General features: G+C 44.5%; 1 protein-coding gene across 1 annotated transcript in view; it reads right to left on the bottom strand.

Annotated features, from left to right (window-relative positions):
* The window catches only part of TNFRSF11A (TNF receptor superfamily member 11a), a 212,036-nt gene extending 186,047 nt beyond the window's left edge, over positions 1 to 25,989 (bottom strand). The window contains exon 1 of the mRNA XM_063922991.1: positions 25,407 to 25,989. Coding sequence (XP_063779061.1) covers positions 25,407 to 25,469 — 63 coding nt within the window. The 5' untranslated portion in view covers positions 25,470 to 25,989. The remainder of the gene's footprint in view (positions 1 to 25,406) is intronic.
* Between the last annotated feature and the right edge of the window lie 644 nt (positions 25,990 to 26,633).

Here is a 26,633-nt window from a genome sequence, read left to right as displayed (position 1 = left end):
CTCATACCCAAGGTACTGAGATTGATAAGATGGAGAGGAGTAAGCACTATATTAGTGGCTCCGGATTGGCCAAGAAGGACTTGGTAACCGGAACTTCAAGAGATGCTCACGGAGGATCCGTGGCCTCTACCTCTAAGAAGGGACCTGCTTCAGCGGGGACCTTGTCTGTTCCAAGACTTGCCGCGGCTGCGTTGACGGCATGGCGGTTGAACGCCGGATCCTGAAGGAAAAAGGCATTCCGGATGAAGTCATCCCTATCCTGATCAAGGCCGGGAAGGATGTAACCGCAAAATATTATCACCGCATTTGGCGAAAATATGTTGCGTGGTGCGAGGCCAGTAAGGCTCGACGGAGGAAATTCAACTGGGTCGATTCCTACATTTCCTGAAAACAGGAGTATCTATGGGCCTGAAATTGGGGTCCATTAAGGTTCAAATTTCGGCTCTGTCGATTTTCTTCCAAAAAAGAACTAGCTTCAGTCCCTGAAGTTCAGACGTTTGTTAAAGGGGTACTGCATATACAGCCTCCTTTTGTGCCTTCAGTGGCACTTTGGGATCTCAAGGTGGTTTTTGGGTTCCAAAAGTCACATTGGTTTGACCCACTTAAATCTGTGGAGTTAAAATATCTCACAAAAAAAAAAGTGGTCATGCTGTTGGCTCTGGCCTGGGCCAGGCGCGTGTCAGAATTGGTGGCTTTATCCTGTAAAAGCCCTTATCTGATTTTCCATTCGGACAGGGCGGAATTGAGGACTCGTCCTCAGTTTCTCCCTAAGGTGGTTTCAGCGTTCACCTGAACCAAACCTATTGTGGTGCCTGCGGCTACTAGGGACTTGGAGGACTGCAAGTTGCTAGAAGTTGTCAGGACCCGGAAAATATATGTTTCCAGGACGGCTGGAGTCAGGAAATCTGACTCGCTGTTTATCCTGTATGCACCCAACTAGCTGGGTGCTCCTGTTTCTAAGCAGACTATTGCTCGTTGGATTTGTAGTACAATTCAGCTTGCACATTCTGTGGCAGGCCTGCCACAGCCAAAAAATCTGTAAATGCCCACTCCACAAGGAAGGTGGGCTCATCTTGGGCAGCTGCCCGAGGGGTCTCGGCTTTACAACTTTGCCGAGCAGTTACTTGGTCAGGAGCAAATACGTTTGTAAAATTCTACAAATTTGATACCCTGGCTGAGGAGGACCTGGAGTTCTCTCATTCGGTGCTGCAGAGTCATCCGCACTCTCCCGCCCGTTTGGGAGCTTTGGTATAATCCCCATGGTCCTTACGGAGTTCCCAGCATCCACTAGGACGTCAGAGAAAATAAGAATTTACTTACCGATAATTCTATTTCTCGTAGTCCGTAGTGGATGCTGGGCGCCCATCCCAAGTGCGGATTGTTTGCAATACTGGTACATAATTATTGTTACCAAAAAATTCGGGTTATTGCTGTAGTGAGCCATCTTTTCAGAGGCTCCTCTGTTATCATGCTGTTAACTGGGTTCAGATAACAAGTTGTACAGTGTGATTGGTGTGGCTGGTATGAGTCTTACCCGGGATTCAAAATCCTTCCTTATTGTGTAAGCTCGTCCGGGCACAGTATCCTAACTGAGGCTTGGAGGAGGGTCATAGGGGGAGGAGCCAGTGCACACCAGGTGATCCTAAAGCTTTCTTTAGATGTGCCCAGACTCCTGCGGAGCCGCTATTCCCCATGGTCCTTACGGAGTTCCCAGCATCCACTACGGACTACGAGAAATAGAATTATCGGTAAGTAAATTCTTATTTTTCCTGCTTCGCTTCATTACCGAGGCGAAGCAGGAAGGTACATCAACGAGATGTAAGACCTCCCCCCTCTGGAGATCTTGGAGAGCACAGCACATCAGCTTAGTGCTGATACTATGTTTCTCTCCCCCCCCCGGCTCCAGGAAACATGCACGAGATCTCACGTGCAGTCTGGAGCCGGCACCCACCACAGCCAGGGACGGTGCTGTCCCTGCTGTGGAGATAGGGCAACGACACCTGCAGCTGTCAAAATCGATAGCTGCAGGTGACCGTTCATACACTGCCCTGCACAATGTCATGCCATCTTAAAGATAACAGCGTTGATAATGCGCCCCTGTCACAGAGCACACTGTACTGCATTCATACATTTAGGTATCAGCGCACAAAGCGTACGCTGATACCTCTACCCCCATAACGACCGTTCATGCATCTTCCCGAAACACCAAACACCCAGCTCCTAGCTATCATTTTTCAAACACAGCCTGTAATGTGGCAGTTAGGAGCTGATTTTTTTTCTCTCTCTACTATCTCTCTCTCCAAGGTTTAGTAAATAGACCGCTCTACTTGCTGTGGATTTTCAGCGCTGTGAGATGGCCGTGGTTGGCTCTCCTTCAGTATCCTGGATAGGATTGCTTCACTGCTCTCCTGTGCCTCCATGTCTCTCCTGGTTGACTATTGCTGCATGGTCCAGCAACTGTGTCCTCACTCCAACACTGGACATCTCAGCCCTTTGCTCCTGTTTGCCCTGCTGATTGGTTGGCTACTCTTCATTGGTATGGGGGGAGGCATATATTTGGGCCAAAAATCATGGTAAGCACCTACATTTTTCGTAGAACTACAACTCATGCTGAATTAGGCCCACAGTTCAAATTTGCACACAAAAAGACGCAATTTTGTGCATTACGCAAAGTGTGTATACACTGAACCATCTGAAATCCAGGTTTCACTATCTCAGTCGCACACAACAAAACCCCCCGTATTTCAGAAGATTGGATATGGGAGACTAAACATGTTTTGTCCCAAGCTAAGGTTTCTTAGCAGCAGCATGTGTCATTACATCTTGATCCACAGCTTCAATTGTGGTAGTATAAAGTGTGCATCTGCATTTTTGTTTCTGTGTGGAACTACAAGTCTCAGCATGATAGCACCTCTCATTATGTCTGGAATTATGGTGTGCATTCCAAAGTACTCCCTCCCAATATAGTCTATATATTGGGACGGTGTAATGGTTAGCTTTACTGCCTCACAACACTGATGTCATGGGTTTGATTACCACCATGGCCCTAACTGTGTGGCGTTTGTATTTTCTCCCCGTGCTTGAGTGGGTTTCATCCGGGTACTTGGATTTCCTCCCACAATCCAAATTATATTAGTAGGTTAATTGGTTCCCAATAAAATTAACCCTAGCGTAAATGTGTGTACATATACATGTAGTTTGTAATACAGATTGTAAGCTCCACTGGGGCAGGGACTGATATTCTCTGTAAAGTGTTGTGGAATATGAGTGCACTATATAACTAACTGGTAATAAATAATAACTAAATATTGTGTACATATGTTCACTTCAAGGTGGAGACTCATTTAGTTTGAATTAGGATCCCTCGCACCTTCCCAATGGTGTTTCTAATTTGTACAGATCTCTAGCATTTGCAGATTTGGAAAGGCGGTATGATGGTACAGTAAGTCCTGAATAAACTTATACAATTTTGGCAAACAATTATGCCAAGTACCTTGATTTTGCTCTATGTTAGATTGCAGAGTTAATTATAATTATTCTTATTAGCAGTGCTTAGTACTATACAGTGTGCATCTGCATTTTGTCTTTGTGTGTGGTACTCTCCGTTGGTGCCTGGAATGTGCTGCTGACGGTCTGGAACTGATTTATTCCCCACTCATAAAATTAGATGGCTAATTCTATGCCCAGTAATTTGCCCATCCAATGGTAACTGCAGCACATAATGTGCACAGTTAACAGAAATCCCCCTTATGGTGTGTACACACGGTGAGTTGAAGGTGAAAGTCACCTTGCGATCCTGATTCGATGCCAATGCGCGGTCGGCATCGCAAGCCTAGATCGACTGTGCAGGCAAGTAAATTTTGACTATCTCTATAGAAGAGATCGTCAAAATTGACACTTAGCCAAAATTGCACATAGTCAGTATCGCAAGCACAGTCATTATGTGCTTGCGATGCCAACCTAGTCCCTGTCGCATAGTGAGAATCGGGCTTAGACCGAATCTCACCGTGTGTATGCATAGTCACACGGTGAGATTCGGGATAAGCCAAAATCGTAAGAAAATATCTCACCGTGTGTACACACCATAACACATGTTCATACATCCACGCTTATATTACATAGTACTATTGCTATATGTTAACTTCTTGTTGATATCTCCCTTATTTGTTATGTCTTTCTATCTATCCCCATTGAGACCCCGATTGTCCCACTCTTTACTTGTTTGTTCCCTTTTTCTTTTCCTTTCTTATCTAGCTCCTCTTTTCTTTCTTTTTTACCCTTAAATCATTTCTAAATTGATACTCTTTTAGAGTAAATATAGCTGCTTTAATTGCATTTATATTTACTATTGTTACATTTGTTTGCACACTTTGATACAATATGGTTCTTATTGTTTTTAATTTAATTTTATAACACTTTATTTTCTTTCATACTTCTGACAAAAATGTATTCTAATCTCATATCAAATCTGCTTTACTGTTGCTTTTCTCTTTTGTAACATGAGAAACAAAACGTTGCAATAAAAACACATTTGAAAAAAGAAGAGATAACTGTAGCAGTTACACTGTATTTTATTAATTTATCTGGGGTGTCAAGAGTGGGTACGGGGTACCTGGGACCCTGTTGGGGCCCTGGAGTGAAGGGGAGGTGTAACCACAGTCTTGTAATTTCAAAATTGAGAACTGATTATCAGACTTTCTCCACTGGCATCTATAGCCACAGGGGAAAAAATCAATAGCCATTGGATTTATTGCCATGATGGGAAGTTCTGTTAATATAGGATTGATTTTCTACTGGTAAGGGTGGGAAAGGGAGCTTCAATAAGGATCTATAGACACTAGAGGAGCGGGGGCAATGAATCTATTACTTTTGGAGGTTTAAAGCCACTTGGGAACATAATGTCACTGGGTGGGATCAGGACTAATGTTACAATGGGGATCTACAGTATGGATATGAGGGTGTCCTAGACCCCAGTGTATTTTGTGCATAAAAATATTTCAATAATCTTCTTTTAACTGGAGGTTTCCTACATACCTCTATAATTCACCTGATTTTAAGTTGTTCTTAGACCAAAGTATGGCTAACTATGCAGATGACAACATAGGGCATACAGATGACATCGACTTATTTTGGGGGCGGCTTCCAAGCCTGTCTTGAGTGGACACATAATTGCTTATGTTTCCAATAAGAAAAAAAAGTAAACCAGAGATTTCAGGTATTAAGTTTTCAGCTGAGGGAGGCGTATAAAGACCTCCAGTATTCAGACACTGAAACCACTCGTAATGAATACAAGAATGTTAAAGCCCTTTATGATACTTTGTGTACGGAAAAAGCGCAATGTTATTTACATTATCAAAAACACAGATATTTCAAATGGGGAAATAAGGCTGGGAAATTACTAGCGAATGTAGTTAAAAGTTACAAAAAGTCTACAAATATTCAATCTCTTGCATCAACTAAGGGTACATTATATGACACCCCGGATATTTCAGATGCATTCTTACAGTACTACAAGGACTTATTCACGGCCCCTTTAGATAACCCAGCATTAGGCGTTAAATTTATTGGAAATATTGGAGATCCAAAATTAACTGATGAGGAACGTGATTCTCTTATGGCCCCGATCTCCAAACTTGAACTCACGGATACCATAAAACATCTTCCCACTGGAAAATCACCAGGCCCAGATGGCCTTAGTGCTGAGTATTACAAGTTGCTATCCCCTCTCTTGGTTCCTCATTTGCTGTCCTTATTTATCTCTATTTTAGTAGGACATGCAGCTCCATCTGACTTTAACCAGGCTCGCATAATAATGTTACAAAAACCTGGAAAAGATTCTCAGTTGGTTCAATCTTATCGCCCAGTCTCCCTTCTCAACCAGGATCTCAAGATCCTTACTACTATTATAGCGCAAAGATTACAACTATTTTTGCCCACTCTATTACATCCATCACAGAGAAGCTTTGTTAAAGGTAGATCGTCTGTACATAACATGAGGCAGGTAATAGCAGTTCTGACTGCTTCGCTCACAGCAAACTCAGTCAAAACACTCATGCTAAGTTGTGAGGCAGACAAAGCCTTCGACAGGGTGTCATGGACACATCTACTGAGAACGTTTCACTCTAGAAATTTTGGAGCATAATTTGTTTCCTTTTTTAGGACTTTATATAAAACTCCCATGGCAAGTCCAGTAACACATAACACTGGATTCAATAGGGGTCTGTCGTCTGAGGTATTTAACTCTTGGTCTCAGAAGGGTCTCCGCTTGACTTATCAATTTCTAGATGTAGAAACCCTACAGATACGTACGCGTGAACAATTACAACAGTCATATCCACAAGTCAATATACCCCTCTTTGTATATTTTCAACTTCGTAGTTTTATAAAGAAAATTGTATCACTTCTATCAGACAAAGATAGGACATGTAAAATAGACAACATAATAACTAGGGACTCATCGTTGCCTTACTCGACCTACTTTATATACTCTCTTATAAAAAGCCAATTAAATTTGGAAACACTGAACTCGGGATTGGCAAAATGGAAAGGGGAGTATCCTGATATTTCACTACAAGAAATTTTGTCCTCATTTATAAAATGTAATAAACACCTAATTTCGGCATCGTATGCAGAAATGCATTATAAGTTGTTGCCTCGTGCTTATGTCACACCTAAACTATGTTTCTTAACCCAACTGCTTTAAATGCATGCAGCCAGATGCAGGTCTAACGCATTGTATGTGGGACTGTAAAGATGTTCACACATTTTGGTCATTAGTTCAACCTTACATAAATACGACTCTTAAGATACGGTTTGAGATTACTTCTGAGTGGGCAATATGGAACATTTATGTAACACACTCGCACCCTAAATTGTCTAATGGGGAGAAACTGTTGTTGGCAAAAATGGCTGCAGCAGCTAAGAAAACTATCTTGTCTCAATGGATCATGTCGGGTACTTTATTCCTGGCATTACTGATGCCTAGAATAGAACACTTGTTTCACATGGACTGGTTAGAAACATCTATTAACATGGAGAGCAAAGCAGAAACGTTCTTTAGTACATGGTTACCTTTTATACACACCTTAACCTCAGGTAGAAAGGATACACTCCGAGCCACAATAAGTCTGACCTCCTGGTATAATCTGGAAATATTAACGCTAGGTTGCCCTCCCTTCTAAGTTCTTTAGGAACGAAGTACAATGACATGTGATGTACTGTTATATTTTATTTATCCGAATTGTGTGTAACCTCCTAATATTTATCTTTCTGATCTTTGTACTCTACATTTCTGTCTGTTGATATGTATTGTATTATTTCCATTTGTCTTCTGTAAACTGCATATACAGTTCTATAATAAAATATGAAAAATAAATAAATATTTAAATATACTTTTTAAAATATTTTATTGATTTAATTAAATAAAAACAATGAAAAAATGTTTTATGTTGTTTAAAAAAAAAGTAATCAGTCAAGTGGTTAAATAGGCTTTATTACAGTATATCATCCCAACTTCCTCTGCCTTCTAGGTAAGCGTCTAATACGCGTGCAACATAACTATTTTTGCAAAAACTGTATGGCTATGATAACTGCATTGCTGGCAAATCACAAATGATTGAAATATTTAAACTAATTCAACTAAGTGATGTTATTATGTAATAATTCAGTAATAATAATAATAATAATAATTATTATTACATCGACAGGGCTCTATTTCTAAAGAGTTTTCTGTAGGTAGTGTTACTTATATGGCTTTTTGACTATGATTCTACCTTTTTTGTAGTAATTCAAAAAGAAATGTAATTTTCTGGTGTCTTCCATTTCGCTGCAGTATTCTTATCCCCCAGCGAACTTCTGAAAAGCCCTCGGCTCTTTGCCTACCCTGAACTATGTGGCAGTAGAGCGCATGTGCCGACAGAACAGCCCCTACATGTACACTTAACTGAGATACTTGTAAAATGCGCAGTATTACTTATGCCCAGGATCTCAGATGGATAAGTACAGCATAATGCTTCCTGACATGTCATTATGCTTTCACCTAAAACTGTGTTTATTTTTACCAGTTATTTATTTATTACCAGTTATTTATTTATTAGCAGTTATTTACATAGTGCACACATATTCCGCAGCACATTAAAGAGAATATTTGGCCATTCACATCAGTCCCTGCCCCAGTGGAGCTTACAATCTATATTCCCTATCACATGTATACATGTACACATGTTTATAAACTTTCCATTAGATAGCTTTCCCCATTTTTGTGTATGGGCAAGCGAACTTAGACAAAAATTGTGAGAACGCAGAAGAAATCTTAGGATTTTCCTGCGGAATCCTGAAACTTAAATAACCTGAAGCTGTAAGAAAGCATTTTATAACAGATGAGGGCTTTTCACAACTTTTTATATAGAGCCCTTAGTGTGTTTGCTACACATTGACGTGGTGATGTTAGGGTGTGAGCAGGGCCAAAGAAGTCGTATGACAGGTACGCGCAGAAATTAGATCTATCTGCTGCCCAAGGCTTACTTACAAATTGATCACAGGTCACTAAATAAACAGCTCAGGGCTCTTTCCACAGAAGAACAGACTGCACAAGTAGGCCAATGGCTAATTGAATCTGCCCCTTAGATTGGAATGCACTGATTTACTGTATATACAGCTTCCGTTTAGCTTAAAGGCCCATATAGACGGGCCGATGCAGGAGAAGATGTGTGCTGAGCGAACCGCTCAGCACACATCTCGCCCGCCGCTCAGCACAGCACAATGTGTGCTGAGCGTGTGGGGGGAGACGGGGGGGGGCGCTCACTTCACCCAGCGGGTGAAGTGAGCGACCCGCTAGATTGGCCTGCACGGCAGGCCAATCTAGCAGCAGCGATAGCGATGCGCGGGGCTGCGCATCGCTATCGCTGTAAGGGGTACACACGGAACGATCAGGCTTATATTCTAAGCAATCTCCTCAGATTGCTTAGAATATCGCTCCGTGAGTACCCCCCTTTAGGCTGGGTATATACCTAAAGATTTATCAGTTTAATCTGTCTGGTGGGAACAAAAATCTGGTAATGTATGGGAGCAAATGACAATTGGCCATTGGCTCCCAAACATTGAAAAACATACAATGGTTGTTCAGACAAATTGGTTAAAGCCGTATGATTTAACAAATGTATCCGTAATTTTTTTTTCCCAGGTTTCCAGCTTTTGGGAGCAAATGGTTGATTGTCATCATTTGCTCCCATATATTACCAGATTTTTGTTCCTACCATACAGATTAAACAGATAATTATTACTAAATGGTCTTGTCCATATTAACTTTCTGTTCCAGCATCTTAGTGCTAAAATAGCTTACAATGCATTACAAATATTGTGGTATTCTTTACTCACAAATCACCTAGATTAAAACATAGACAGAGCAATAAACATAGACAGAGCAATAAAATTAAACATTTATAATTTATGTTTTTGAAACTGTGGAAACAATTACAGTTATACTGTTGGAAATAATAACACTTTTCATCAAGTTGTATCTTTGAATTCACAATAAAAATTCAGTGTGGATTCCCTTATGTAAACTATATTTACCTGTCCCCAACAATTTTGGAGATCAGAACAGGTGGAACACAAAACATTTTTCTCATTTTGAATAAACAGCTGTAGTTTTTATTTAAAGGATTACATTATTTCGGGCCAGCAATTTGACAGAGGAAAACCAGAAAAATGGGTCCTTTACATAAAACCTACTCTTGTATTTAGCCATACCCAACAAGAAAAGAGGTAGAAGTACATATGGGTAATTGAATAGGAAACAATACAAGGATTAAGACATTTAGGGTCAAAAATGGAACTCCACAGAGGAGGTAGGGAGGCTCACAAAAAACTCACTTGTATTTAGTCTGAATATATAAAACACACTTTTCCTATAAATATAGAACAATAAAATAAATAAAGCATGCATGTCACTTATCACACATGTTGAAATAAAACATGTCATCTGATAAACAATAAGTACAATGAACCTGTGCTTTATCCGTTTTACACAAGGTATTCCCCCTCAATATTTGTTCAATAATTAAATTATCACATACCTGTTTAAAATACATTACATAAACAAGCATCCAAGGCAGTGATTCCTAAACTGGGTGCTGATGCACTCTGGGATGCATTGAGGCACTTGCAGGGGTGCCCTGGGTTGGTGGTCTAGGACCAATTAAAAATATTTATGGTCACTGTAATAGACACAACCAGTGCTTCTTTCAATAATTAACTATGTGGACAAACAGAAGCAAATCCTGTCCCTCACCACATAACCCTAAGGATGACATATAAACACAATTTGCTTAATTTAATATTTTTTCTGAATTTCTCAATAAGGATGTGTACACACGGTGAGATAAATCCGTAAGATTTTGACTATATCTCTAAGCAGCTTGCGATACAGATTCGATACCGATGAGTGCTCCCGTGGGGTCGGTATCGTAAGGCTAGATAAAGGCTAGATTAACTGTGCAGGCAAGTCTATCTTGGCTATCTAGTACAAAGTATAGTCAAAATTGGCACTTAGTCATAATCGTACATAGACAAAATCTCAAGCACAGATAGTAAAAATCTGTACTATCTGTGCTATCTGAGCTCTGGGGGAGTTCAAGAGAAATCACATAGTCAAAATCGGACATAGCAAGGATCTCACCGTGTGTACACACCTTAAGAAACGTTTGGCCTAGGGGTGTTGCGAAAAAAATTCCGATATGCTACGGCGACATGTTTAAAAAAAAATAGGATTTAAGTTACCTACCGGTAAATCCTTTTCTCGAGGTCGGGATACTGGGAATCCATTTAGTACCATGGGGTATAGACTGGTCCACTAGGAGGCATGGGCACTATAGAAGTTTGAATGTGTGTGCTGGCTCCCCCTCTATACCCCTCCTACCAGACTCAGTCTAGGAAACTGTGCCCGAGGTGACGGACATACTTTGAGAGAAGGATATAGAAAAGGAAAGTGGTGAGAATTCGAACCAGCACATCCAGAACAAAAAGAAAGCCTTCTAACCAAACTTGCAAACAGGGACAGAAACAGCTGAACCAAACAACATTACTGAACCAAGAAACAGAGAATGACGAACGAAGCACCAGACGGGTGCCCAGTATCCCCTACGGACTACGAGAAAAGGATTTACCGGTAGGTAATTAAAATCCTATTTTCTCTTATGTGCTAGGGGATACTGGGAATCCATTTAGTACCATGGGGAAGTACCAAAGCTCACAAACCGGGTGGGAGAGTGCTAACGTTCCTGCAGAACTGATTGACCAAACTGAAAGTCCTCAGAGGCCAAAGTATCAAACTTGTAAAATTTAGCAAACGTGTTCGAACCTGACCAAGAGCTGTAAAGCCGAGACACCCCGGGCAGCCACCCAAGAGGAACGTAGTAGAGTGGGCTTGAACCGATTTCGGAATTGGCAAACCTGCCATGGAATAAGCATGCTGGATAGTGAGCCTGATCCAGTGTGCAATGAACTGCTTTGAAGCAGGACACCCAATTTTATTGGGATCAAAAAGAACATAGACCTTCAAAGCCCTTACGACATCCAAAGGCTTTGAAGTAGCAGTGGTGTCCGTAACATCCGGAACCACAATAGGTTGGTTGATGTGAAACGCGGACACCACCTTAGGAAGAAATTGCTGACGAGTCCTGAGTTCAGCTCTGTCCTCATGGAAAATTAAGTAGGGGCTCTTGGGAGACAACGCCCCCAGCTCTTACACAGGTCTTGCTGAAGCCAAGGCCAACAGTGTGACGGTCTTCTACGTAAGGTACTTTGGGGGTCATTCCGAGTTGATCGTAGCTGTGCTAAATTTAGCACAGCTACGATCATTCACACTGACATGTGGGGGGACGCCCAGCACAGGGCTAGTCCGCCCAACATGTCAGTGCCGCCCCCCCTCACAGAAGTGCAAAGGCATCGCACAGCGGCGATGCCTTTGCACTTCAAGAGTAGCTCCCGACCAGCGTAGCTTTAGCGTTCTGGCCAGGAGCTACTCGTCGCTCCCCGGCCCGCAGCGGCTGCGTGTGACGTCACGCAACCGCCACGGGCCACCCCCCCAATGGTCCGGCCATGCCTGCATTGGCCGGACCGCGCCCCCTAAACAGCGGCTTAACACCGCCACCCAGCCCCCTCCCGCCCAGTGACCACCTCTGCCTCAGAGGCGATCGCTAGGCAACAACAGCTGGCATGCGCCGGCGCACTGCGGTGCCGGCGCATGCGCAGTTCCGACCCGATCGATGTGCTGCGAGAAACTGCAGCGAGCGATCGGACCCGAATGACCCCCTTTATGTCTACCTCCTGCAATGGTTAAAACCATTCCAATTGAAGGAACTGCAGTACCAAATTGAGATCCCAAGGTGCTGTAGGAGGCACAAAGGGAGGCTGTAAGTGCAAAACAACTTTTAAGAACGTCTGGACCTCAGGGAGAGAAGCCAATTGTTCACATCTCTAACGCTGCCAGCATCTACATAATATTGGAGTGTCCTCTATAAGGGCATGCAATTAAACTAACAATCAGGAATCATTACAGTCCGAATAATATTTTGGCCCCTAAATTCCACGCATTATTTATAATGTACCTGCACAGGTTTAATCAATAAATTACTGAACCCTATACGGCATTTATTCGCTGTCCAGGAACATAGTTTTCCCCTTTTTTATGTGTATGTATGTCTGTGTTGTTCCTCTTATTTCAATACATATCTAATAAATAGTAGATTATAGACTGATCAATCAGTGATCGCGCTGAGCCCAAAAAAAGTGGGTCCCAGGGACCGCTCACTTTTAAAAATTGGGGTCCTACCGGTCCTTTTCTGGGTCCCATCGGAATTAAGGTTCTTATTAATCGTAAACTTGTTGCATGGGGTGACTGTGCTGCTGGGCTGTGTAGCATGCAGGACACCCTGCACCAGAGCTGTAACTAGACATTTTGGTGTCCTTTGGTAGAAAGTGAATTGGTTCTCCACCTCCTAGAACTTAAAGTTTAGGCAGTGTGCGCCGAAGGTGCGTGCCAAAAATTTAGGGGCGTGGCTTAATGGAGAAGGGGCATGACCACATAATAGTACCAATTCACATTATACCACACAGTAGTGCCGCTTATACACATTGCACCAGGTAGAACCTCCTATACGCACTGCGCCAGGTAGAACACCTGTGCACCTCCGGGCACATTTTCTAAACTGAGTATGGTAGGAGGGGCATAGAGGGAGGAGCCAGCCCACATTCTCAAACTCTTAAAATGCCAGTGGCTCCTGGTGGACCTGTCTATACCCCATGGTACTAATGTGGACCCCAGCATCCTCTAGGACGTAAGAGAAATTTCTTATCTGGATTAACCCACGGTTCTTCAGACAGGGTATTTAGTTCCTTTGACACAGGAAAAGTGGTTGAGGATTTTTTCTCAATATTAAAGTAAGATTCTTCACACTCTTCTGTCACCTTAACAGAGATATACAGAATTTCTCTGATGGCATCTATGAGAGCCTCTACACCCTGTGATGGAGTACCCTCCCCTACCTCTGTGTCCACCTCACCTTCCTCCATTTCTGACCCTTCATTATCAGAGTCAGAATGCAGTATATGGGCTAAAGTACGTTTTTGCGGACAAATGGTAGAGGACTGAGACGCTGGTCTGAGTACTGAGTCCTTTTTCATAAACTCATCCATAGACTGCCTTAAGTATTGCGTCTCTTTCTCATTACGAGATAATTTTGTAGAAATGGTGGAAATCATTCCCCCAATGGAGTCCAGCCATGCTGGTTCTGCCCCACTAGCCTGGGAAGGGATACTACACTGAGTACACACTAGTGAACCCCCTGGAGAAGAAGGACACTATTTGCCTGACATACTGCAGTAGTGACAGCACATACACAGGAAAAGGTTAAAGCACAATTAACCCACAAAGAGCCCTTCCAGAGAGACACAGAGAGAGTATGGAACCAGTACACGGTACCCTTATCGCTAAAGCCAAGGTTAACCAGGTCACAGACTAAGTACCTAGATTAGGGACTAAGGGGGACATGTACTAAGAAGTGATAAAAGTGGAGAAGTGAGCTGGTGGAGAAGTTGCCCATGGCAACCAATCAGCATTGATGTAACATTTATAATTTGCATACTATAAACATATACAGAGCAGCTGATTGGTTGCCATGGGCAAATTCTCCACTGGCTCACTTCTCCACTTTTATCACTGCTTAGTACATGTCCCTCTTAGTCATACTTGCCTACCCTCCCGGAATGGCCGGGAGGCTCCCGAAAATCGGGTGACCCTCCCGGCCCCCCGGAAAGGTGGGCAAGCCTCCCGCTTTCCCCCTCGGCCGCCCGCAGCAGATAACAAGTGGGCGGCCCGAGGGGGTCCGAGGTACGCGATTCGCGTCATCGTACCTCCGCCCCCTGCTATGCAGCACCTCGTTTCTCGGCACAGCACAGCGGGGGATGGAGACACGATGACGCGACCCTGATGCAACGCCCCCGGACCGCCCATCCTGCTGCCGGCCACGCCCCCAAACCGCCCATCCTGCTGCCGGCCACGCCGCCATGCACCTACAACGCTGCCTCCTCCCGGAGGAGGAGGCAGCAAAGTAGGTAAGCCTGCCCTTAGTACTGTACACTAGTAAACCACTCTACCCTGCTATAACCTCCTGGTGCCGCTGAGGTAAACTGGAAGCTTTCCAGAGGAGTTGCGCATTCCTGTCAGTCAGCGTATGTGTCAGCTGCAGTAGGGAAAATGGCGCTTGTGACCTGCTGGGTCTGCTCATAGTGAAGCCCGACCTCTTCAATGGAGTGCGGTCAGGGTACTGTGTACACCACAGTGTACTTAGTCAGGAGACTCAGTCCGCCCCATGTAGAAGCCATGCGTCTCCATACCCTCATGCCGCCATAATGGCCGGCGACCCACTAACCGGGATGCCGGCTTAGTACTCACCACTCTTCTTTCTTCTGGCTCTGTTAGGGGTGGCGGCATGCTGTGGGAAAGTACGCTCCCCTGGTGAGGCTTGCAAATAGTTTCCTCAGGAGCTAGAGTCCTGTCAGTGGGGAACGGGACCATTAACCCTTAGTGGGGTTGGGCCGTTCCACCCCCTAAGTCCCACAAAGCATGCAGGCTTGGGCCATCCAGTACTGACTGAAAATAACAAACTTTACAAATAAATGTAGAAAACCCTTCAGGAGCTTCCAGAGATGTGACCGGCTCCTCCAGGCACATTTTCTAAACTAAGTCCGGTAGGAGGGGCATAAAGGGAGGAGCAAGCACACACATTCAAACTTCTATAGTGACCATGGCTCCTAGTGGACCCGTCTATACCCCATGGTACTAAATGGAATGTAAGAGAAAAGTTTGTGGCCACATTTTAGGAGGTGTGTGCAGTTCATGGACACTGCCAATTTTGCCCTGACTGCTCAGTATAGGAGCATTTACTATATGCAATAGGTTGTAACCCCTCCCGTCAGAATTAAATATACTTGTAGCACATAAAATTGCTTGCAAACAGAACCAACTCATAAAAGCTAGTTATCCAATGAAAAACATGGTGACAGCTGTATTACTGAGTGGTGATTAACCAGCTCTGACATTTCCTCTAGGGGTGTCAATTCCCCCAATATGTAGCAGTGGATGCAAGTAAATAGGGCAGGCATGCAATAGACAACGACACTCCGTAAACCTTGCTAGCTGCAGGGACAAGTACAAGTGGGTTACATTCTATCCCTTTACCTGTACACATGCTTTATTAGCATTAAAAAAAATAGTAAAAATAAGATTTTACTTACCGGTAAATCTATTTCTCGTAGTCCGTAGTGGATGCTGGGGACTCCGTAAGGACCATGGGGAATAGACGGGTTCCGCAGGAGACAGGGCACTTTAAGAAAGAATTTGGATACTGGTGTGCTCTGGCTCCTCCCTCTATGTCCCTCCTCCAAACCTCAGTTAGAGAAACTGTGCCCGGAAGAGCTGACAGTATAAGGAAAGGATTTTGGAATCCAGGGCAAGACTCATACCAGTCACACCAATCACACCGTATAACTCGTGATAAACTTACCCAGTTAACAGTATGAACAACAACGGAGCATCAAATCAACCCTGATGCAACCAACATAACCCTTATTTAAGCAATAACTATATACAAGTATTGCAGAAGAAGTCCGCACTTGGGACGGGCGCCCAGCATTCACTACGGACTACGAGAAATAGATTTACCAGTAAGTAAAATCTTATTTTCTCTAACGTCCTAGTGGATGCTGGGGACTCCGTAAGGACCATGGGGATTATACCAAAGCACCGAATGAGCAAACACAAGGTCCTCCTCAGCCAGGGTATCAAACTTGTAGAACTTTGCAAAGGTGTTTGAACCTGACCAAGTAGCCGCTCGGCAAAGCTGTAATGCCGAGACCCCTCGGGCAGCCGCCCAAGTAGAGCCCACCTTCCTTGTGGAATGGGCCTTAACTGATCTAGGCAGCGGCAACCCAGCCGCAGAATGAGCCTGCTGAATCGTGTTTCAGATCCAGCGAGCAATAGTTTGCTTTGTAGCAGGCGCCCCAAGCTTGTTGGAAGCATACAGGATAAACAAAGATTCTGTTTTCCTGACCCTAGCCGTTCTGGCTACATAAACCTTCAAATCCCTGACCACATCAAGCTCCAAGTCACGAGTAGCCACAGGCACCACAATAGGTTGCTTCATATGAAAGGATGACACCACTTTTGGCAGAAATTGTGGACGGGTCCGCAATTCTGCCCTGTCCATATGGAAAACCAGATAGGGGCTTTTATGTTACAAAGCCGCTAATTCTGACACATGCCTAGCTGAAGCCAAGGGTAATAGCATGACCACCTTCCACGTGATAAATTTTGACTCCACGGTTTTGAGTGGCTCAAACCAGTGTAACTTCAGGAAACTCAACACTACGTTAAGATCTCAAGGTGCCACTGGAGGCACAAAAGGGGTCTGAATATGCAGCACTCCCTTTACAAACGTCTGGACTTCAGGAAGAGAAGCCAGTTCTTTTTGAAAGAAGGCAGAGGCCATGGGTCCTCTGTGAGCATTTCTTGTAGATCCGGATACCAAGTCCTTCTTGGCCAATCCGGAACAATGAGTATTGTTCTCACTCTTCTTTTTCTTATGATTCTCAGCACCTTTGGTATGAGAGGAAGAGGAGAAAATACATAAATCGACTGGAACACCCACGGTGTCACTAGTGCGTCTACAGCTATCGCCTGAGGGTCTCTTGACCTGGCGCAATATCTCTGTAGCTTTTTGTTGAGGCGGGATGCCAGCATGTCCACCTGTGGCAGTTCCCACCGCCTTGCAATCTGCATGAAGACTTCTTGATGAAGTCCCCACTCTCCCGGGTGGAGGTCGTGCCTGCTGAGGAAGTCTGCTTCCCAATTGTCCACTCCCGGAATGAACACTGCTGACAGTGCTCTTACGTGATTCTCCGCCCAGCGAAGAATTCTGGTGGCTTCTACCATCGCCACCCTGCTCCTTTTGCCGCCTTGGCGGTTTACATGAGCCACTGCGGTGATGGTGTCTGACTGAATCAGAACCGGTTGGTCGCGAAGCAGGGACTCCGCTTGACGTAGGGCGTTGTATATGGCCCTTAGTTCCAGGATGTTGATGTGAAGGCAAGTCTCCTGACTTGACCACAGCCCTTGGAAATTTCTTCCCTATGTGACTGCCCCCCACCCTCGGAGGCTTGCATCCGTGGTCACCAGGACCCAGTCCTGAATGCCGAATCTGCGACCTTCGAGAAGGTGAGCACTCTGCAGCCACCACAGGAGAGACACCCTGGCCCTGGGGGATAGGGTGAGTAACCGATGCATCTAAAGATGTGATCCGGACCACTTGTCCAGTAAGTCCCATTGGAAGGTCCTCGCATGGAACCTGCCGAAGGGAATGGCCTCGTATGATGCCACCATCCTTCCCAGGACTCGAGTGCAGTGATGCACTGACACCTGTTTTGGTTTTAATAGATTCCTGACCAGTGTCACGAGCTCCTGAGCTCTCTCTATCGGGAGATAAACCCTTTTCTGGTCTGTGTCTAGGATCATGCCTAGGAGAGGCAGATGAGCTGTAGGAACCAACTGCGACTTTGGAATATATAGAATCCAGCCGTGTTGCCGTTACACTTCCAGAGAAAGTGATACGCTGTTCAGCCACTGCTCTCTTGATCTCGCTTTTATGAGGAGATCGTCCAAGTACGTGATAATAGTGAAACCTTGCTTCCGCAGGAGCACCATCATTTCCGCCTTTACCTTGGTGAACATTCTCGGGGCCGTGGAGAGACCAAACGGCCACGTCTGAAATTGGTAATGACAATCCCGTACCGCAATTCTGAGGTACGCCTGATGAGGTGGATAAATGGGGACATAAAGGTATGCATCCTTTATGTCCCGAGTCACCATAAAATCTCCCCCTTTCAGGCTTGCAATGACCGCTCTTAGCGATTCCATCTTGAACTTGAACCTTTTCAGGTATATGTTCAGGGATTTTAAATTCAATATGGGTCTGACCGAACCGTCCGGTTTCGGGACTACCACATGGTCGAATAATAACCACCTCCTTGTTGAAGGAGGGGAACCTTAACCACCACCTGTTGAAGATACAATTTGTGAATTGCAGTTAACACTGTTTCCCTCTCGTGGGGCCGTCGGTGAGGGGGCATCTTCTCAAAGTCCAGCTTGTATCCCTGAGACACAATATCTATTGCCCAGGGATCTAACAGGGAGTGAACCCACTAGTGGCTGAACTTACGAAGGCGTGCCCCCACCGGGCCTAGCTCCGCCTGTGGAGCCCCAGCGACATGCGGTGGATTTTTGTAGAGGCCGGGGAGGACTTCTGTTCCTGGGAACTAGCTGTGTTGTGCAGCTTCTTTCCTCTGCCCCCGCCTCTGGCAAGAAAGGACGCACCTCGGACTTTCTTGTTTCTTTGTTCGAAAGGCTGCATTTGATAATGTCGTGCTTTCCTAGGCTGTGCAGGAATATAAGGCAAAATATCAGAATTACCAGCTATAGCTGTGGAGACCAGGTCCGAGAACCCTTCTCCACACAATCCTCAGCCTTCCATATGCCTCTTAAGTCGGCATCATCTGTCCATTGCATATTCTACAGGACACGTCAAGCAGAAATCGACATGGCTTTGACTCTAGGACCCAGTATACTCATGTCTCTTTGGGCATTTTTTATATATATATATCTCTTAAGACAGCATCTTTAATATATATATATATCTCTATATATACATATATATATATCTACATACTAGGGTCTCAATCTCTGCTGATAAGGTACCTGTCCACGCTGCCACAGCGCTATAAACCCATGCCGACACAATCGCCGGTCTGAGTAGTGTACCAGAATGTGCACGCTATCTGCAGGATCCCTGAGAATAGCTGTTACGTCAGGGCTACCTTTTGGGCAAACGTGACACCCTAGGGGAAGATTCCCATCCTATCCTGGCCCAAGTGGGGAAAGGATACTGCCTGAGAATTCTTTGTGGGAAACTGCATTCTCTTGTCTGGAGATTCCCGCTCTTTTTCATCATGAGAGGAGGGAAATTTACCTCAGCTTTCTTCCCCTTAAAAATGTGTACCCTTGTGTCAGGGACAGATGAGTCATCAGTGATATGCAAATCATCTTTATTACAATAATCATATATTGAATACTTTTCTGCCATTTTGGCTGTAACTTTGCATTATCGTAGTCGACACTGGAGTCAACCTCCGTGTCGATATCAGTGTTTATTATTTTGGATAGTGAGCATTGAGAGACTCTGAAGGTCTCTGCGACATAGGGACAGACATGGGTAGATTTCCTGTCTGTTCTCTAATCTTTTGTGCAATAAATTCACCTTAGCACTTAATTACACATATCCAAACAGGTGTCGGCGTTGTCGACGTAGACACCCTCACACACACATATTTGCTCTATCTCCTCTTTAGGGGAGCCTTTTACCTCAGACATGTCGACACACACGTACCGACACACCACACACTCAGGGAATGCTCATCTGAAGACAATTCCCCCATAAGGCCCTTTGGAGAGACAGAGAGAGAGTATGCCAGCACACACCCCAGCGCTATTAACCAAGGAATAACACAGTAACTTAATGTTTACCCAGTAGCTGCTGTTTATATTGATTTTTGCGCCTAATTATGTGCCCCCCCTCTCTTTTACCCTCTTCTACCGTGTAACTGCAGGGGAGAGACTGGGGAGCTTCCTCTCAGCGGTGCTGTGGAGAAAAAACATGGCGCTGGTGAGTGCTGAGGAAGAAGCCCCGCCCCCTCGACGGCGGGCTTCTGTCCCGCTTTCATGTACAATTTTGGCGGGGGCTCATACATATATACAGTGCCCAACTGTATATTATGCAAACTTTTGCCAAAGAGGTCTCTAATTGCTACCCAGGGCGCCCCCCTGCGCCCTGCACCCTACAGTGACCGGAGTATGTGGGTTTAATGTGGGAGCAATGGCGCACAGCTGCAGTGCTGTGCGCTACCTCAGTGAAGACTGGAGTATTCTGCCGCCGATTTCGAAGTCTTCTTGCTTCTTTCACCGGCTTCTGTCTTCCGGCTCTGCGAGGGGGACGGCGGCGCGGCTCCGGGATCGGACGACAAAGGGTGAGATCCTGTGTACGATCCCTCTGGAACTAATGGTGTCCAGTAGCCTAAGAAGCAGGACCTATCTTCAGTGAGTAGGGCTGCTTCTCTCCCCTCAGTCCCACGCTGCAGAGAGTCTGTTGCCAGCAGATCTCTCTGAAAATAAAAAAACCTAACAAAATACTTTTTTATAGCAAGCTCAGGAGAGCTCACTAAGTAGCACCCAGCTCGTCCGGGCACAGATTCAAACTGAGGTCTGGAGGAGGGACATAGAGGGAGGAGCCAGAGCACACCAGTATCCAAATTCTTTCTTAAAGTGCCCTGTCTCCTGCGGAGCCCGTCTATTCCCCATGGTCCTTACGGAGTCCCCAGCATCCACTAGGACGTTAGAGAAATAATGCTTTTTTTTTTTACACCAGTGAATATGGGGCATGCAGAACTGCCATTTGGTACAGCTTTGTGCTGTTAACATGCAAATTCCCAAACTAATACATATTGGGCTACCTCCTGCCACCTCAAACTTGTTGAAAGTGTCCATTCTTCCAATGGGGATCTGTACTTTTCATATTTTCCATGTCAGTTACCAGCAGCAGTTTAACAGAAAAGAGGAACAAAAAGAATCTTGACTCAAAATTCCTTGAATAACTCAGGGGAAGATACAAAGATGAAGTTATATATAGAAAAAGCATGTATTTCTAAAGCTTTTTCTTCATACAACTTTTAAACATGTGAAATGTAAATTGCTAAATCCTTTTCCTTCACAGCGTACAATCATAGGATGTAGGGAGTTTCCATAGACTTGGCTTTCTTGTAAAGCATGTGTCTTTTACATATTACTACAGAGTAAATGGAGGGTGTGTTTTATTCTTAAGTTTCTTATACTCATTAGTACAGTGTAGAAAAAGTGGGTTCTACATTCTCTATCGTCAATGAATGTGTGCCTAAGCAGCCTGTTCTAAGGAATGCACCCTTAAAAGCGTTAATGCAACAAGCAGCCATGTCACTCTGGTGGCGGTAAGTAAGGTGTTCAAGCATCTAGTGCCGAGATTTTCAACCTTTTACAACTCACGGCACACTGAACAAGATTTAAATATTGCCAAGGCACACTCACATATAATGGTGATGCATGGTGCAGCTGCGTGTCCTAGGATGTCATGTCCCAGGTTCTCTATAGGTTACGCCTGAGCCACATCTGAGAAAGCCAGAAGAGCCGAAAACTGCCCGCGCCCAAAATTAGAACTGGCTCTGCAACCACTAAACCCACCAGTATTGATCGTTCCAGGGCCTCAGTAGCAGCAAAACACTGACGGGCCTGGCTGTGCTTCTATGGCGGCACACCTGGAGACTGCTCAGGGCACACTAGTGTGCCACGGCACAGTGGTTGAAAAGCACTGGTCTAGTGCTTTTGTCAGGTCAGCATGTCAGAACCTCAGTCCTTAAAGAAACTAGGATTGTCCTTCTCGGAGAAAAGCAGAGTCAGAGCATAAGACAAATGAGGTCCCCTAGGTTTGCTATGGATGGCTGCAATGGATCTGACACAGTCTACAAAGAAAAGCCTGTTAGGAAGGGGTCATTACCTGCAGTGTGGCTGCATTGTAAAATCTGCCAAGATATGAAGCAGGAAAAATCCTGTAAGGAGTATTTATAGAGGGTATGCTGAAGGTAGCCAGTGCCAAGAGCGGCAAAAATCAGTTTCCAAAAGTCATACTACTACTACATTCCTGATAGGAAAAGCGGGATCAAGCCCTAAAATCAGGATTGTTCCAACGAAATTGTGAAGGCTGGGAGTTAAGGACAGGGGCCTATGTCTACATGGGATCAGTATGAAATACCTACAATCAAAAAGGTAAAAATACAGACATTTAAAATACCGACAAGGTCAAAATACCGACATTTAAAATGTTGACAGGTCAAACAGTCGACATAAGTTTTTCATTGTTTTTTGGTGTGTATGCTGACATAGGTTGACATGGACACCGTATAAGTGTACCGCAAGTGTACCCCTCGCATGTACGGCACGGTGCCTCACTGCGCTCGGCACACTATTTTATTCACCCTCCAGGTCCACTGGGATGGTAAGGTATGACCGAGTGAGTTTCAGTAAAAAAATCATTAAAAACTCATGTCGACTTTTTGACCTGTCGACATTTTTTAATGTCATTATTTTGACTGTCGATTTTTTAAATGTCGGTATTTTGAACATGTAGGGATTTTCACCTTGTTGGGATTTTAACCATCGGTCAATGGTTGTCGGGATTTTGACCGTCGGGATTTTGATTGTAGGTAAATTGACCGCATCCCGTCTACATAAAGTGTTTATTTTTCTACACAGATCCTACCTCATCCATATTTTACCTCTTCCACTGCAGATACTTTATCTCAGTTCACAAGTTAAAAAAACAAAATTGCCTTCTATTGGTATAACTACTGAGATCACTTGGGCACATGGTCACACAGCTTAGTCAGAAGACCATGTCTGGTCAATGACACAATAAGTAACATGGCTGAAGTTAGCTTCTATTTGGCCAGCCTCCTAGTCACTTCTTATTCATACTCCATCTTCTTATTCAGACAACCTTATCCAGTAGCATCACTGATATAACATTGTTTTAACACAGACGGTGTCCCTTGCACAAATTTCAATTATATTTAGCCTGGCCTAAGGCAGTTTTGGGCATGAAATCAGGTGACAAAGGGGGCACATGTCTAAATGTTAACATTTTGACTTAAGAAGCTGTACTTTAGCAAGGGTTAAATAGCATTGGTCCACATACTTGACAATGGGAATCAGCATACAGTAAAGTGGTCATTTACCTAGGGAGCCAGCTGGAAATAAGAAATAATGTTGCCTCTGGAAATCAGAATTTATTCTATAGGTCACTTATGGACTGATTGTGATTTGGACGCATCAAGAGCAGCTTTCCCGAGCAGCTGTGGCACATACTGCACATGCGCCAATGTCTAATAGTGATACCGCTCTCAGCCCTTACCTTCACACAGAGTGATTGACAGTCAGCCACCATTTGTGGGTGTTGATGGGGGAGTGTTGGCAAAAAAAAACGCAGGCATGTCGCAGTCGTTTTGGGGGCATGTCACTGGCTGCACCTGTGAATCTACTCAGACAGTGTGGCTCTGACATTTCCGTTCACGCTGCCATGATGCGTGGCCATTTATTTACTCAAACTGATGATAATGAAAGGATGGCTTCATTTGGTGTCTCTGTACTTTTCAGAGCTACTGGGTTTTTTTTTGCACAATTGTGCACATCCTCTGCATGCACAATCGTAGCTACGATCGCCATAGTGTCCGTTAATGAATCAAGAGGCTCAGGTGGCATTGTGTGTGATGCCGTAGGACCCATTCTGGACAGGTACTGCGAAGGTGCCCTACCATTGGAGAAGTACGCAAACCATAGTAGGTGTCCCACTATGTATGCAAACCATTGTAAGCAGGCCCTCATCAGAAACCCGAATAAAAAGAACCATAGTTGCATGTGGTACGATTTCTCCAATAAAATCAGCAGTGACAGGTGATTTTTGGTCGATTTTATGTCAATTTGCAGTCAATTTCGAATGGAACTGACAAAACCACCGACTTTAGACTTTAAAAATCGACCAAACTCGACATTGGTTTTAAAAATCTAGCAAAAAAAACACTTTTTGTGAAATATGTCATCTCCAATTTATCCTCATTCTCTCAAAATGTTTGATTTAACCATTTCACAATAAATCCATCTTTTGCTGTCAGTAGTAGATGTAATTCCCAAAGGCAGGTGGATTTCCAGATTAGCATGAAGAGTAAAGGGGGGTACACACGGAGAGATCCGTGTTTAAATTCTAAGCAATCTGACTAGATTGCTTAGATTTTAAGCACGGATCTGCCGTTTGTATGCCCCCCAGTGATAGCGTTGCGTGGCCCTGCGCATCGCTATCGCCGGTGCTAGATTGAGCCTGCATGCAGGCTCAATCTAGCGGGTCGCTCACTTCACCGTTGTGTGAAGTGAGCGGCCCCCCGTCCGTCCGTCCTCTCGCTCAGCACATCGCGCTGTGCTGAGCGTGGGGAGAGATGTGTGCTGAGCGGCCTGTGTTAAGATCGCTCAGCACACATCTCTCCCGTCAGTACCCCCCTTTAAGGGGGGTACACATGGAGAGATCTGTGCTTAAATTCTAAGTAGAAACCCGTAGCCATAAAGAAAAGCTGCCACAGACACATACAACTCAGAATCAGATACTTTATCTCAAGACATATGTTTTGCAAAATTAATATATTGAGAAAAGAAGAGGCAGTAATTACTACAATTGTACCTTTGCCCACTCTTTTATGCCCAATATACAGGGCAAATATAAGCGGATTGTCCATAAATGAGCACCCTATATTGATTTAAATTGTCGCACTTGTGGCCCAATGCTATTTAATCCATGCAAAACTACAGCTTCTTATAGAAAGTGTTAAAATTGACACCAGTGCCCACTTTGCCACCAAATTTCATGGCCAAAACCGTGTTGGGCTTGGCAAAATATAAGTGGGCCCAGCAATACTTAACCCTTGCAAAACAGTTTATAAAAACTGTTAAAACTGATGCCTGTGCCCGCTTTGCCACCTGATTCCATGGCCAAAACCATTCTGTGCCAGGCAAAATATTATTGAAGCTTGTGTGTGACATCCTTATGTGTTAAAACAATGTTCTATTGTATCTGAGTAGGAAGCTGGAACATAAATAAGAATAAGAAGCTATCCTCAGCCTGGTCAGTAGTAAATGATGACACAGTTACACATGTATGTGAGAGACTTACAGTGCGCACAGTAAACGCCAGGCAGGTGACAGCAATCCACAGTGTGGGCACAGAGCTCTCCATCCTGGCCGGGCTTCCCTCACACACGTATCGCCCTCAGCTCGCACAGGTCGGCGTCAGTATAACCCGGCTCCCTCACAGGCTCCTCTTCCCTGCTCTGTACATTACACGCTCGTCTCAGTTATTCCTCAGCAAAGTTTTATTTCCTGCTCTCCTCTCACAGGAACTTTCTCCTCGCTGGCGTCTCCCATTACTTGGCTATCTCTCCAGAGACTGTACGGATCACTCCCCTGTCTACATCCATATGAGTATCTGCATGTCCTCTGCAAATACAGATCTGCTACTATAGGTCCCGGGTTCCCGGACGTATGTATCCTGTGCCGAGTCCTGTGTGCTGCAGATACTACAGAAACGTGCCACAGGCGCTCAGAGGGGACACTCACACTCCGGTTTCCATACCATCCTGTACTGTGAGTGTTGGTAATATTTCTGAATGAGAGTGTTCTCCTCCAGCACCACTGACTGCGGCCACTTCCCTCTGAGTGTCACAGATCCTGGCTCAGTGTCTGTTCCCAGCTGTGCCTGTCCCTGTCTCCTCCCTAGAGTGACCAGCCAGGAGAAAGAATATTTCTAACTTCTGATAAAGGACATATAATTACAATTAGACTTTGGAAACAGTTTAAGGTTCATAATAATTTTATTTTACTTACTTTGGAATAGAGATGTGCGGCAGGCACTTTTTGTGTTTTGGTTTTGGATCTGAATCCTCGCTTGTGTTTTGGATTTGGATTGATTTTGCCAAAACCATCCTTTTTGGTTTTGGTTTAAGTTTTGGATCTGGAATTTGGGGGTAATTTTGATCCTACGGTATTATTAACCTCAATAACATTAATTTCCACTAATTTCCAGTCTATTCTGAACAACTCACAATATTGTTTTTAGGCCAAAAGGTTGCACCGAGGTGGCTGGATGACTTTGCTAAGCGACACAAGTGTGCGGCACAAACACCTGGCCCATCTAGGAGTGGCACTGCAGTGTCAGACAGGATGGCACTTTTAAAAACTAGGGCCCAAACAGCACATCATGCAAAGAAGAAAAAGAGGTGCATTGAGGTAGCTGGATGACTTTACTAAGCGACACAAGTGTGCGGCACAAACACCTGGCCCATCTAGTAGTGGCAGACAGGATGGCACTTTTAAAAACCTGGCACAATATTGGTGGAATTAT

This window comes from Pseudophryne corroboree, chromosome 5 (assembly GCF_028390025.1).
Source record: "Pseudophryne corroboree isolate aPseCor3 chromosome 5, aPseCor3.hap2, whole genome shotgun sequence".
Taxonomy (NCBI): domain Eukaryota; kingdom Metazoa; phylum Chordata; class Amphibia; order Anura; family Myobatrachidae; genus Pseudophryne; species Pseudophryne corroboree.
The sequence above is the reverse complement of the archived record's forward strand: the minus strand, read 5'-3'. Positions and strand labels throughout refer to the sequence as shown.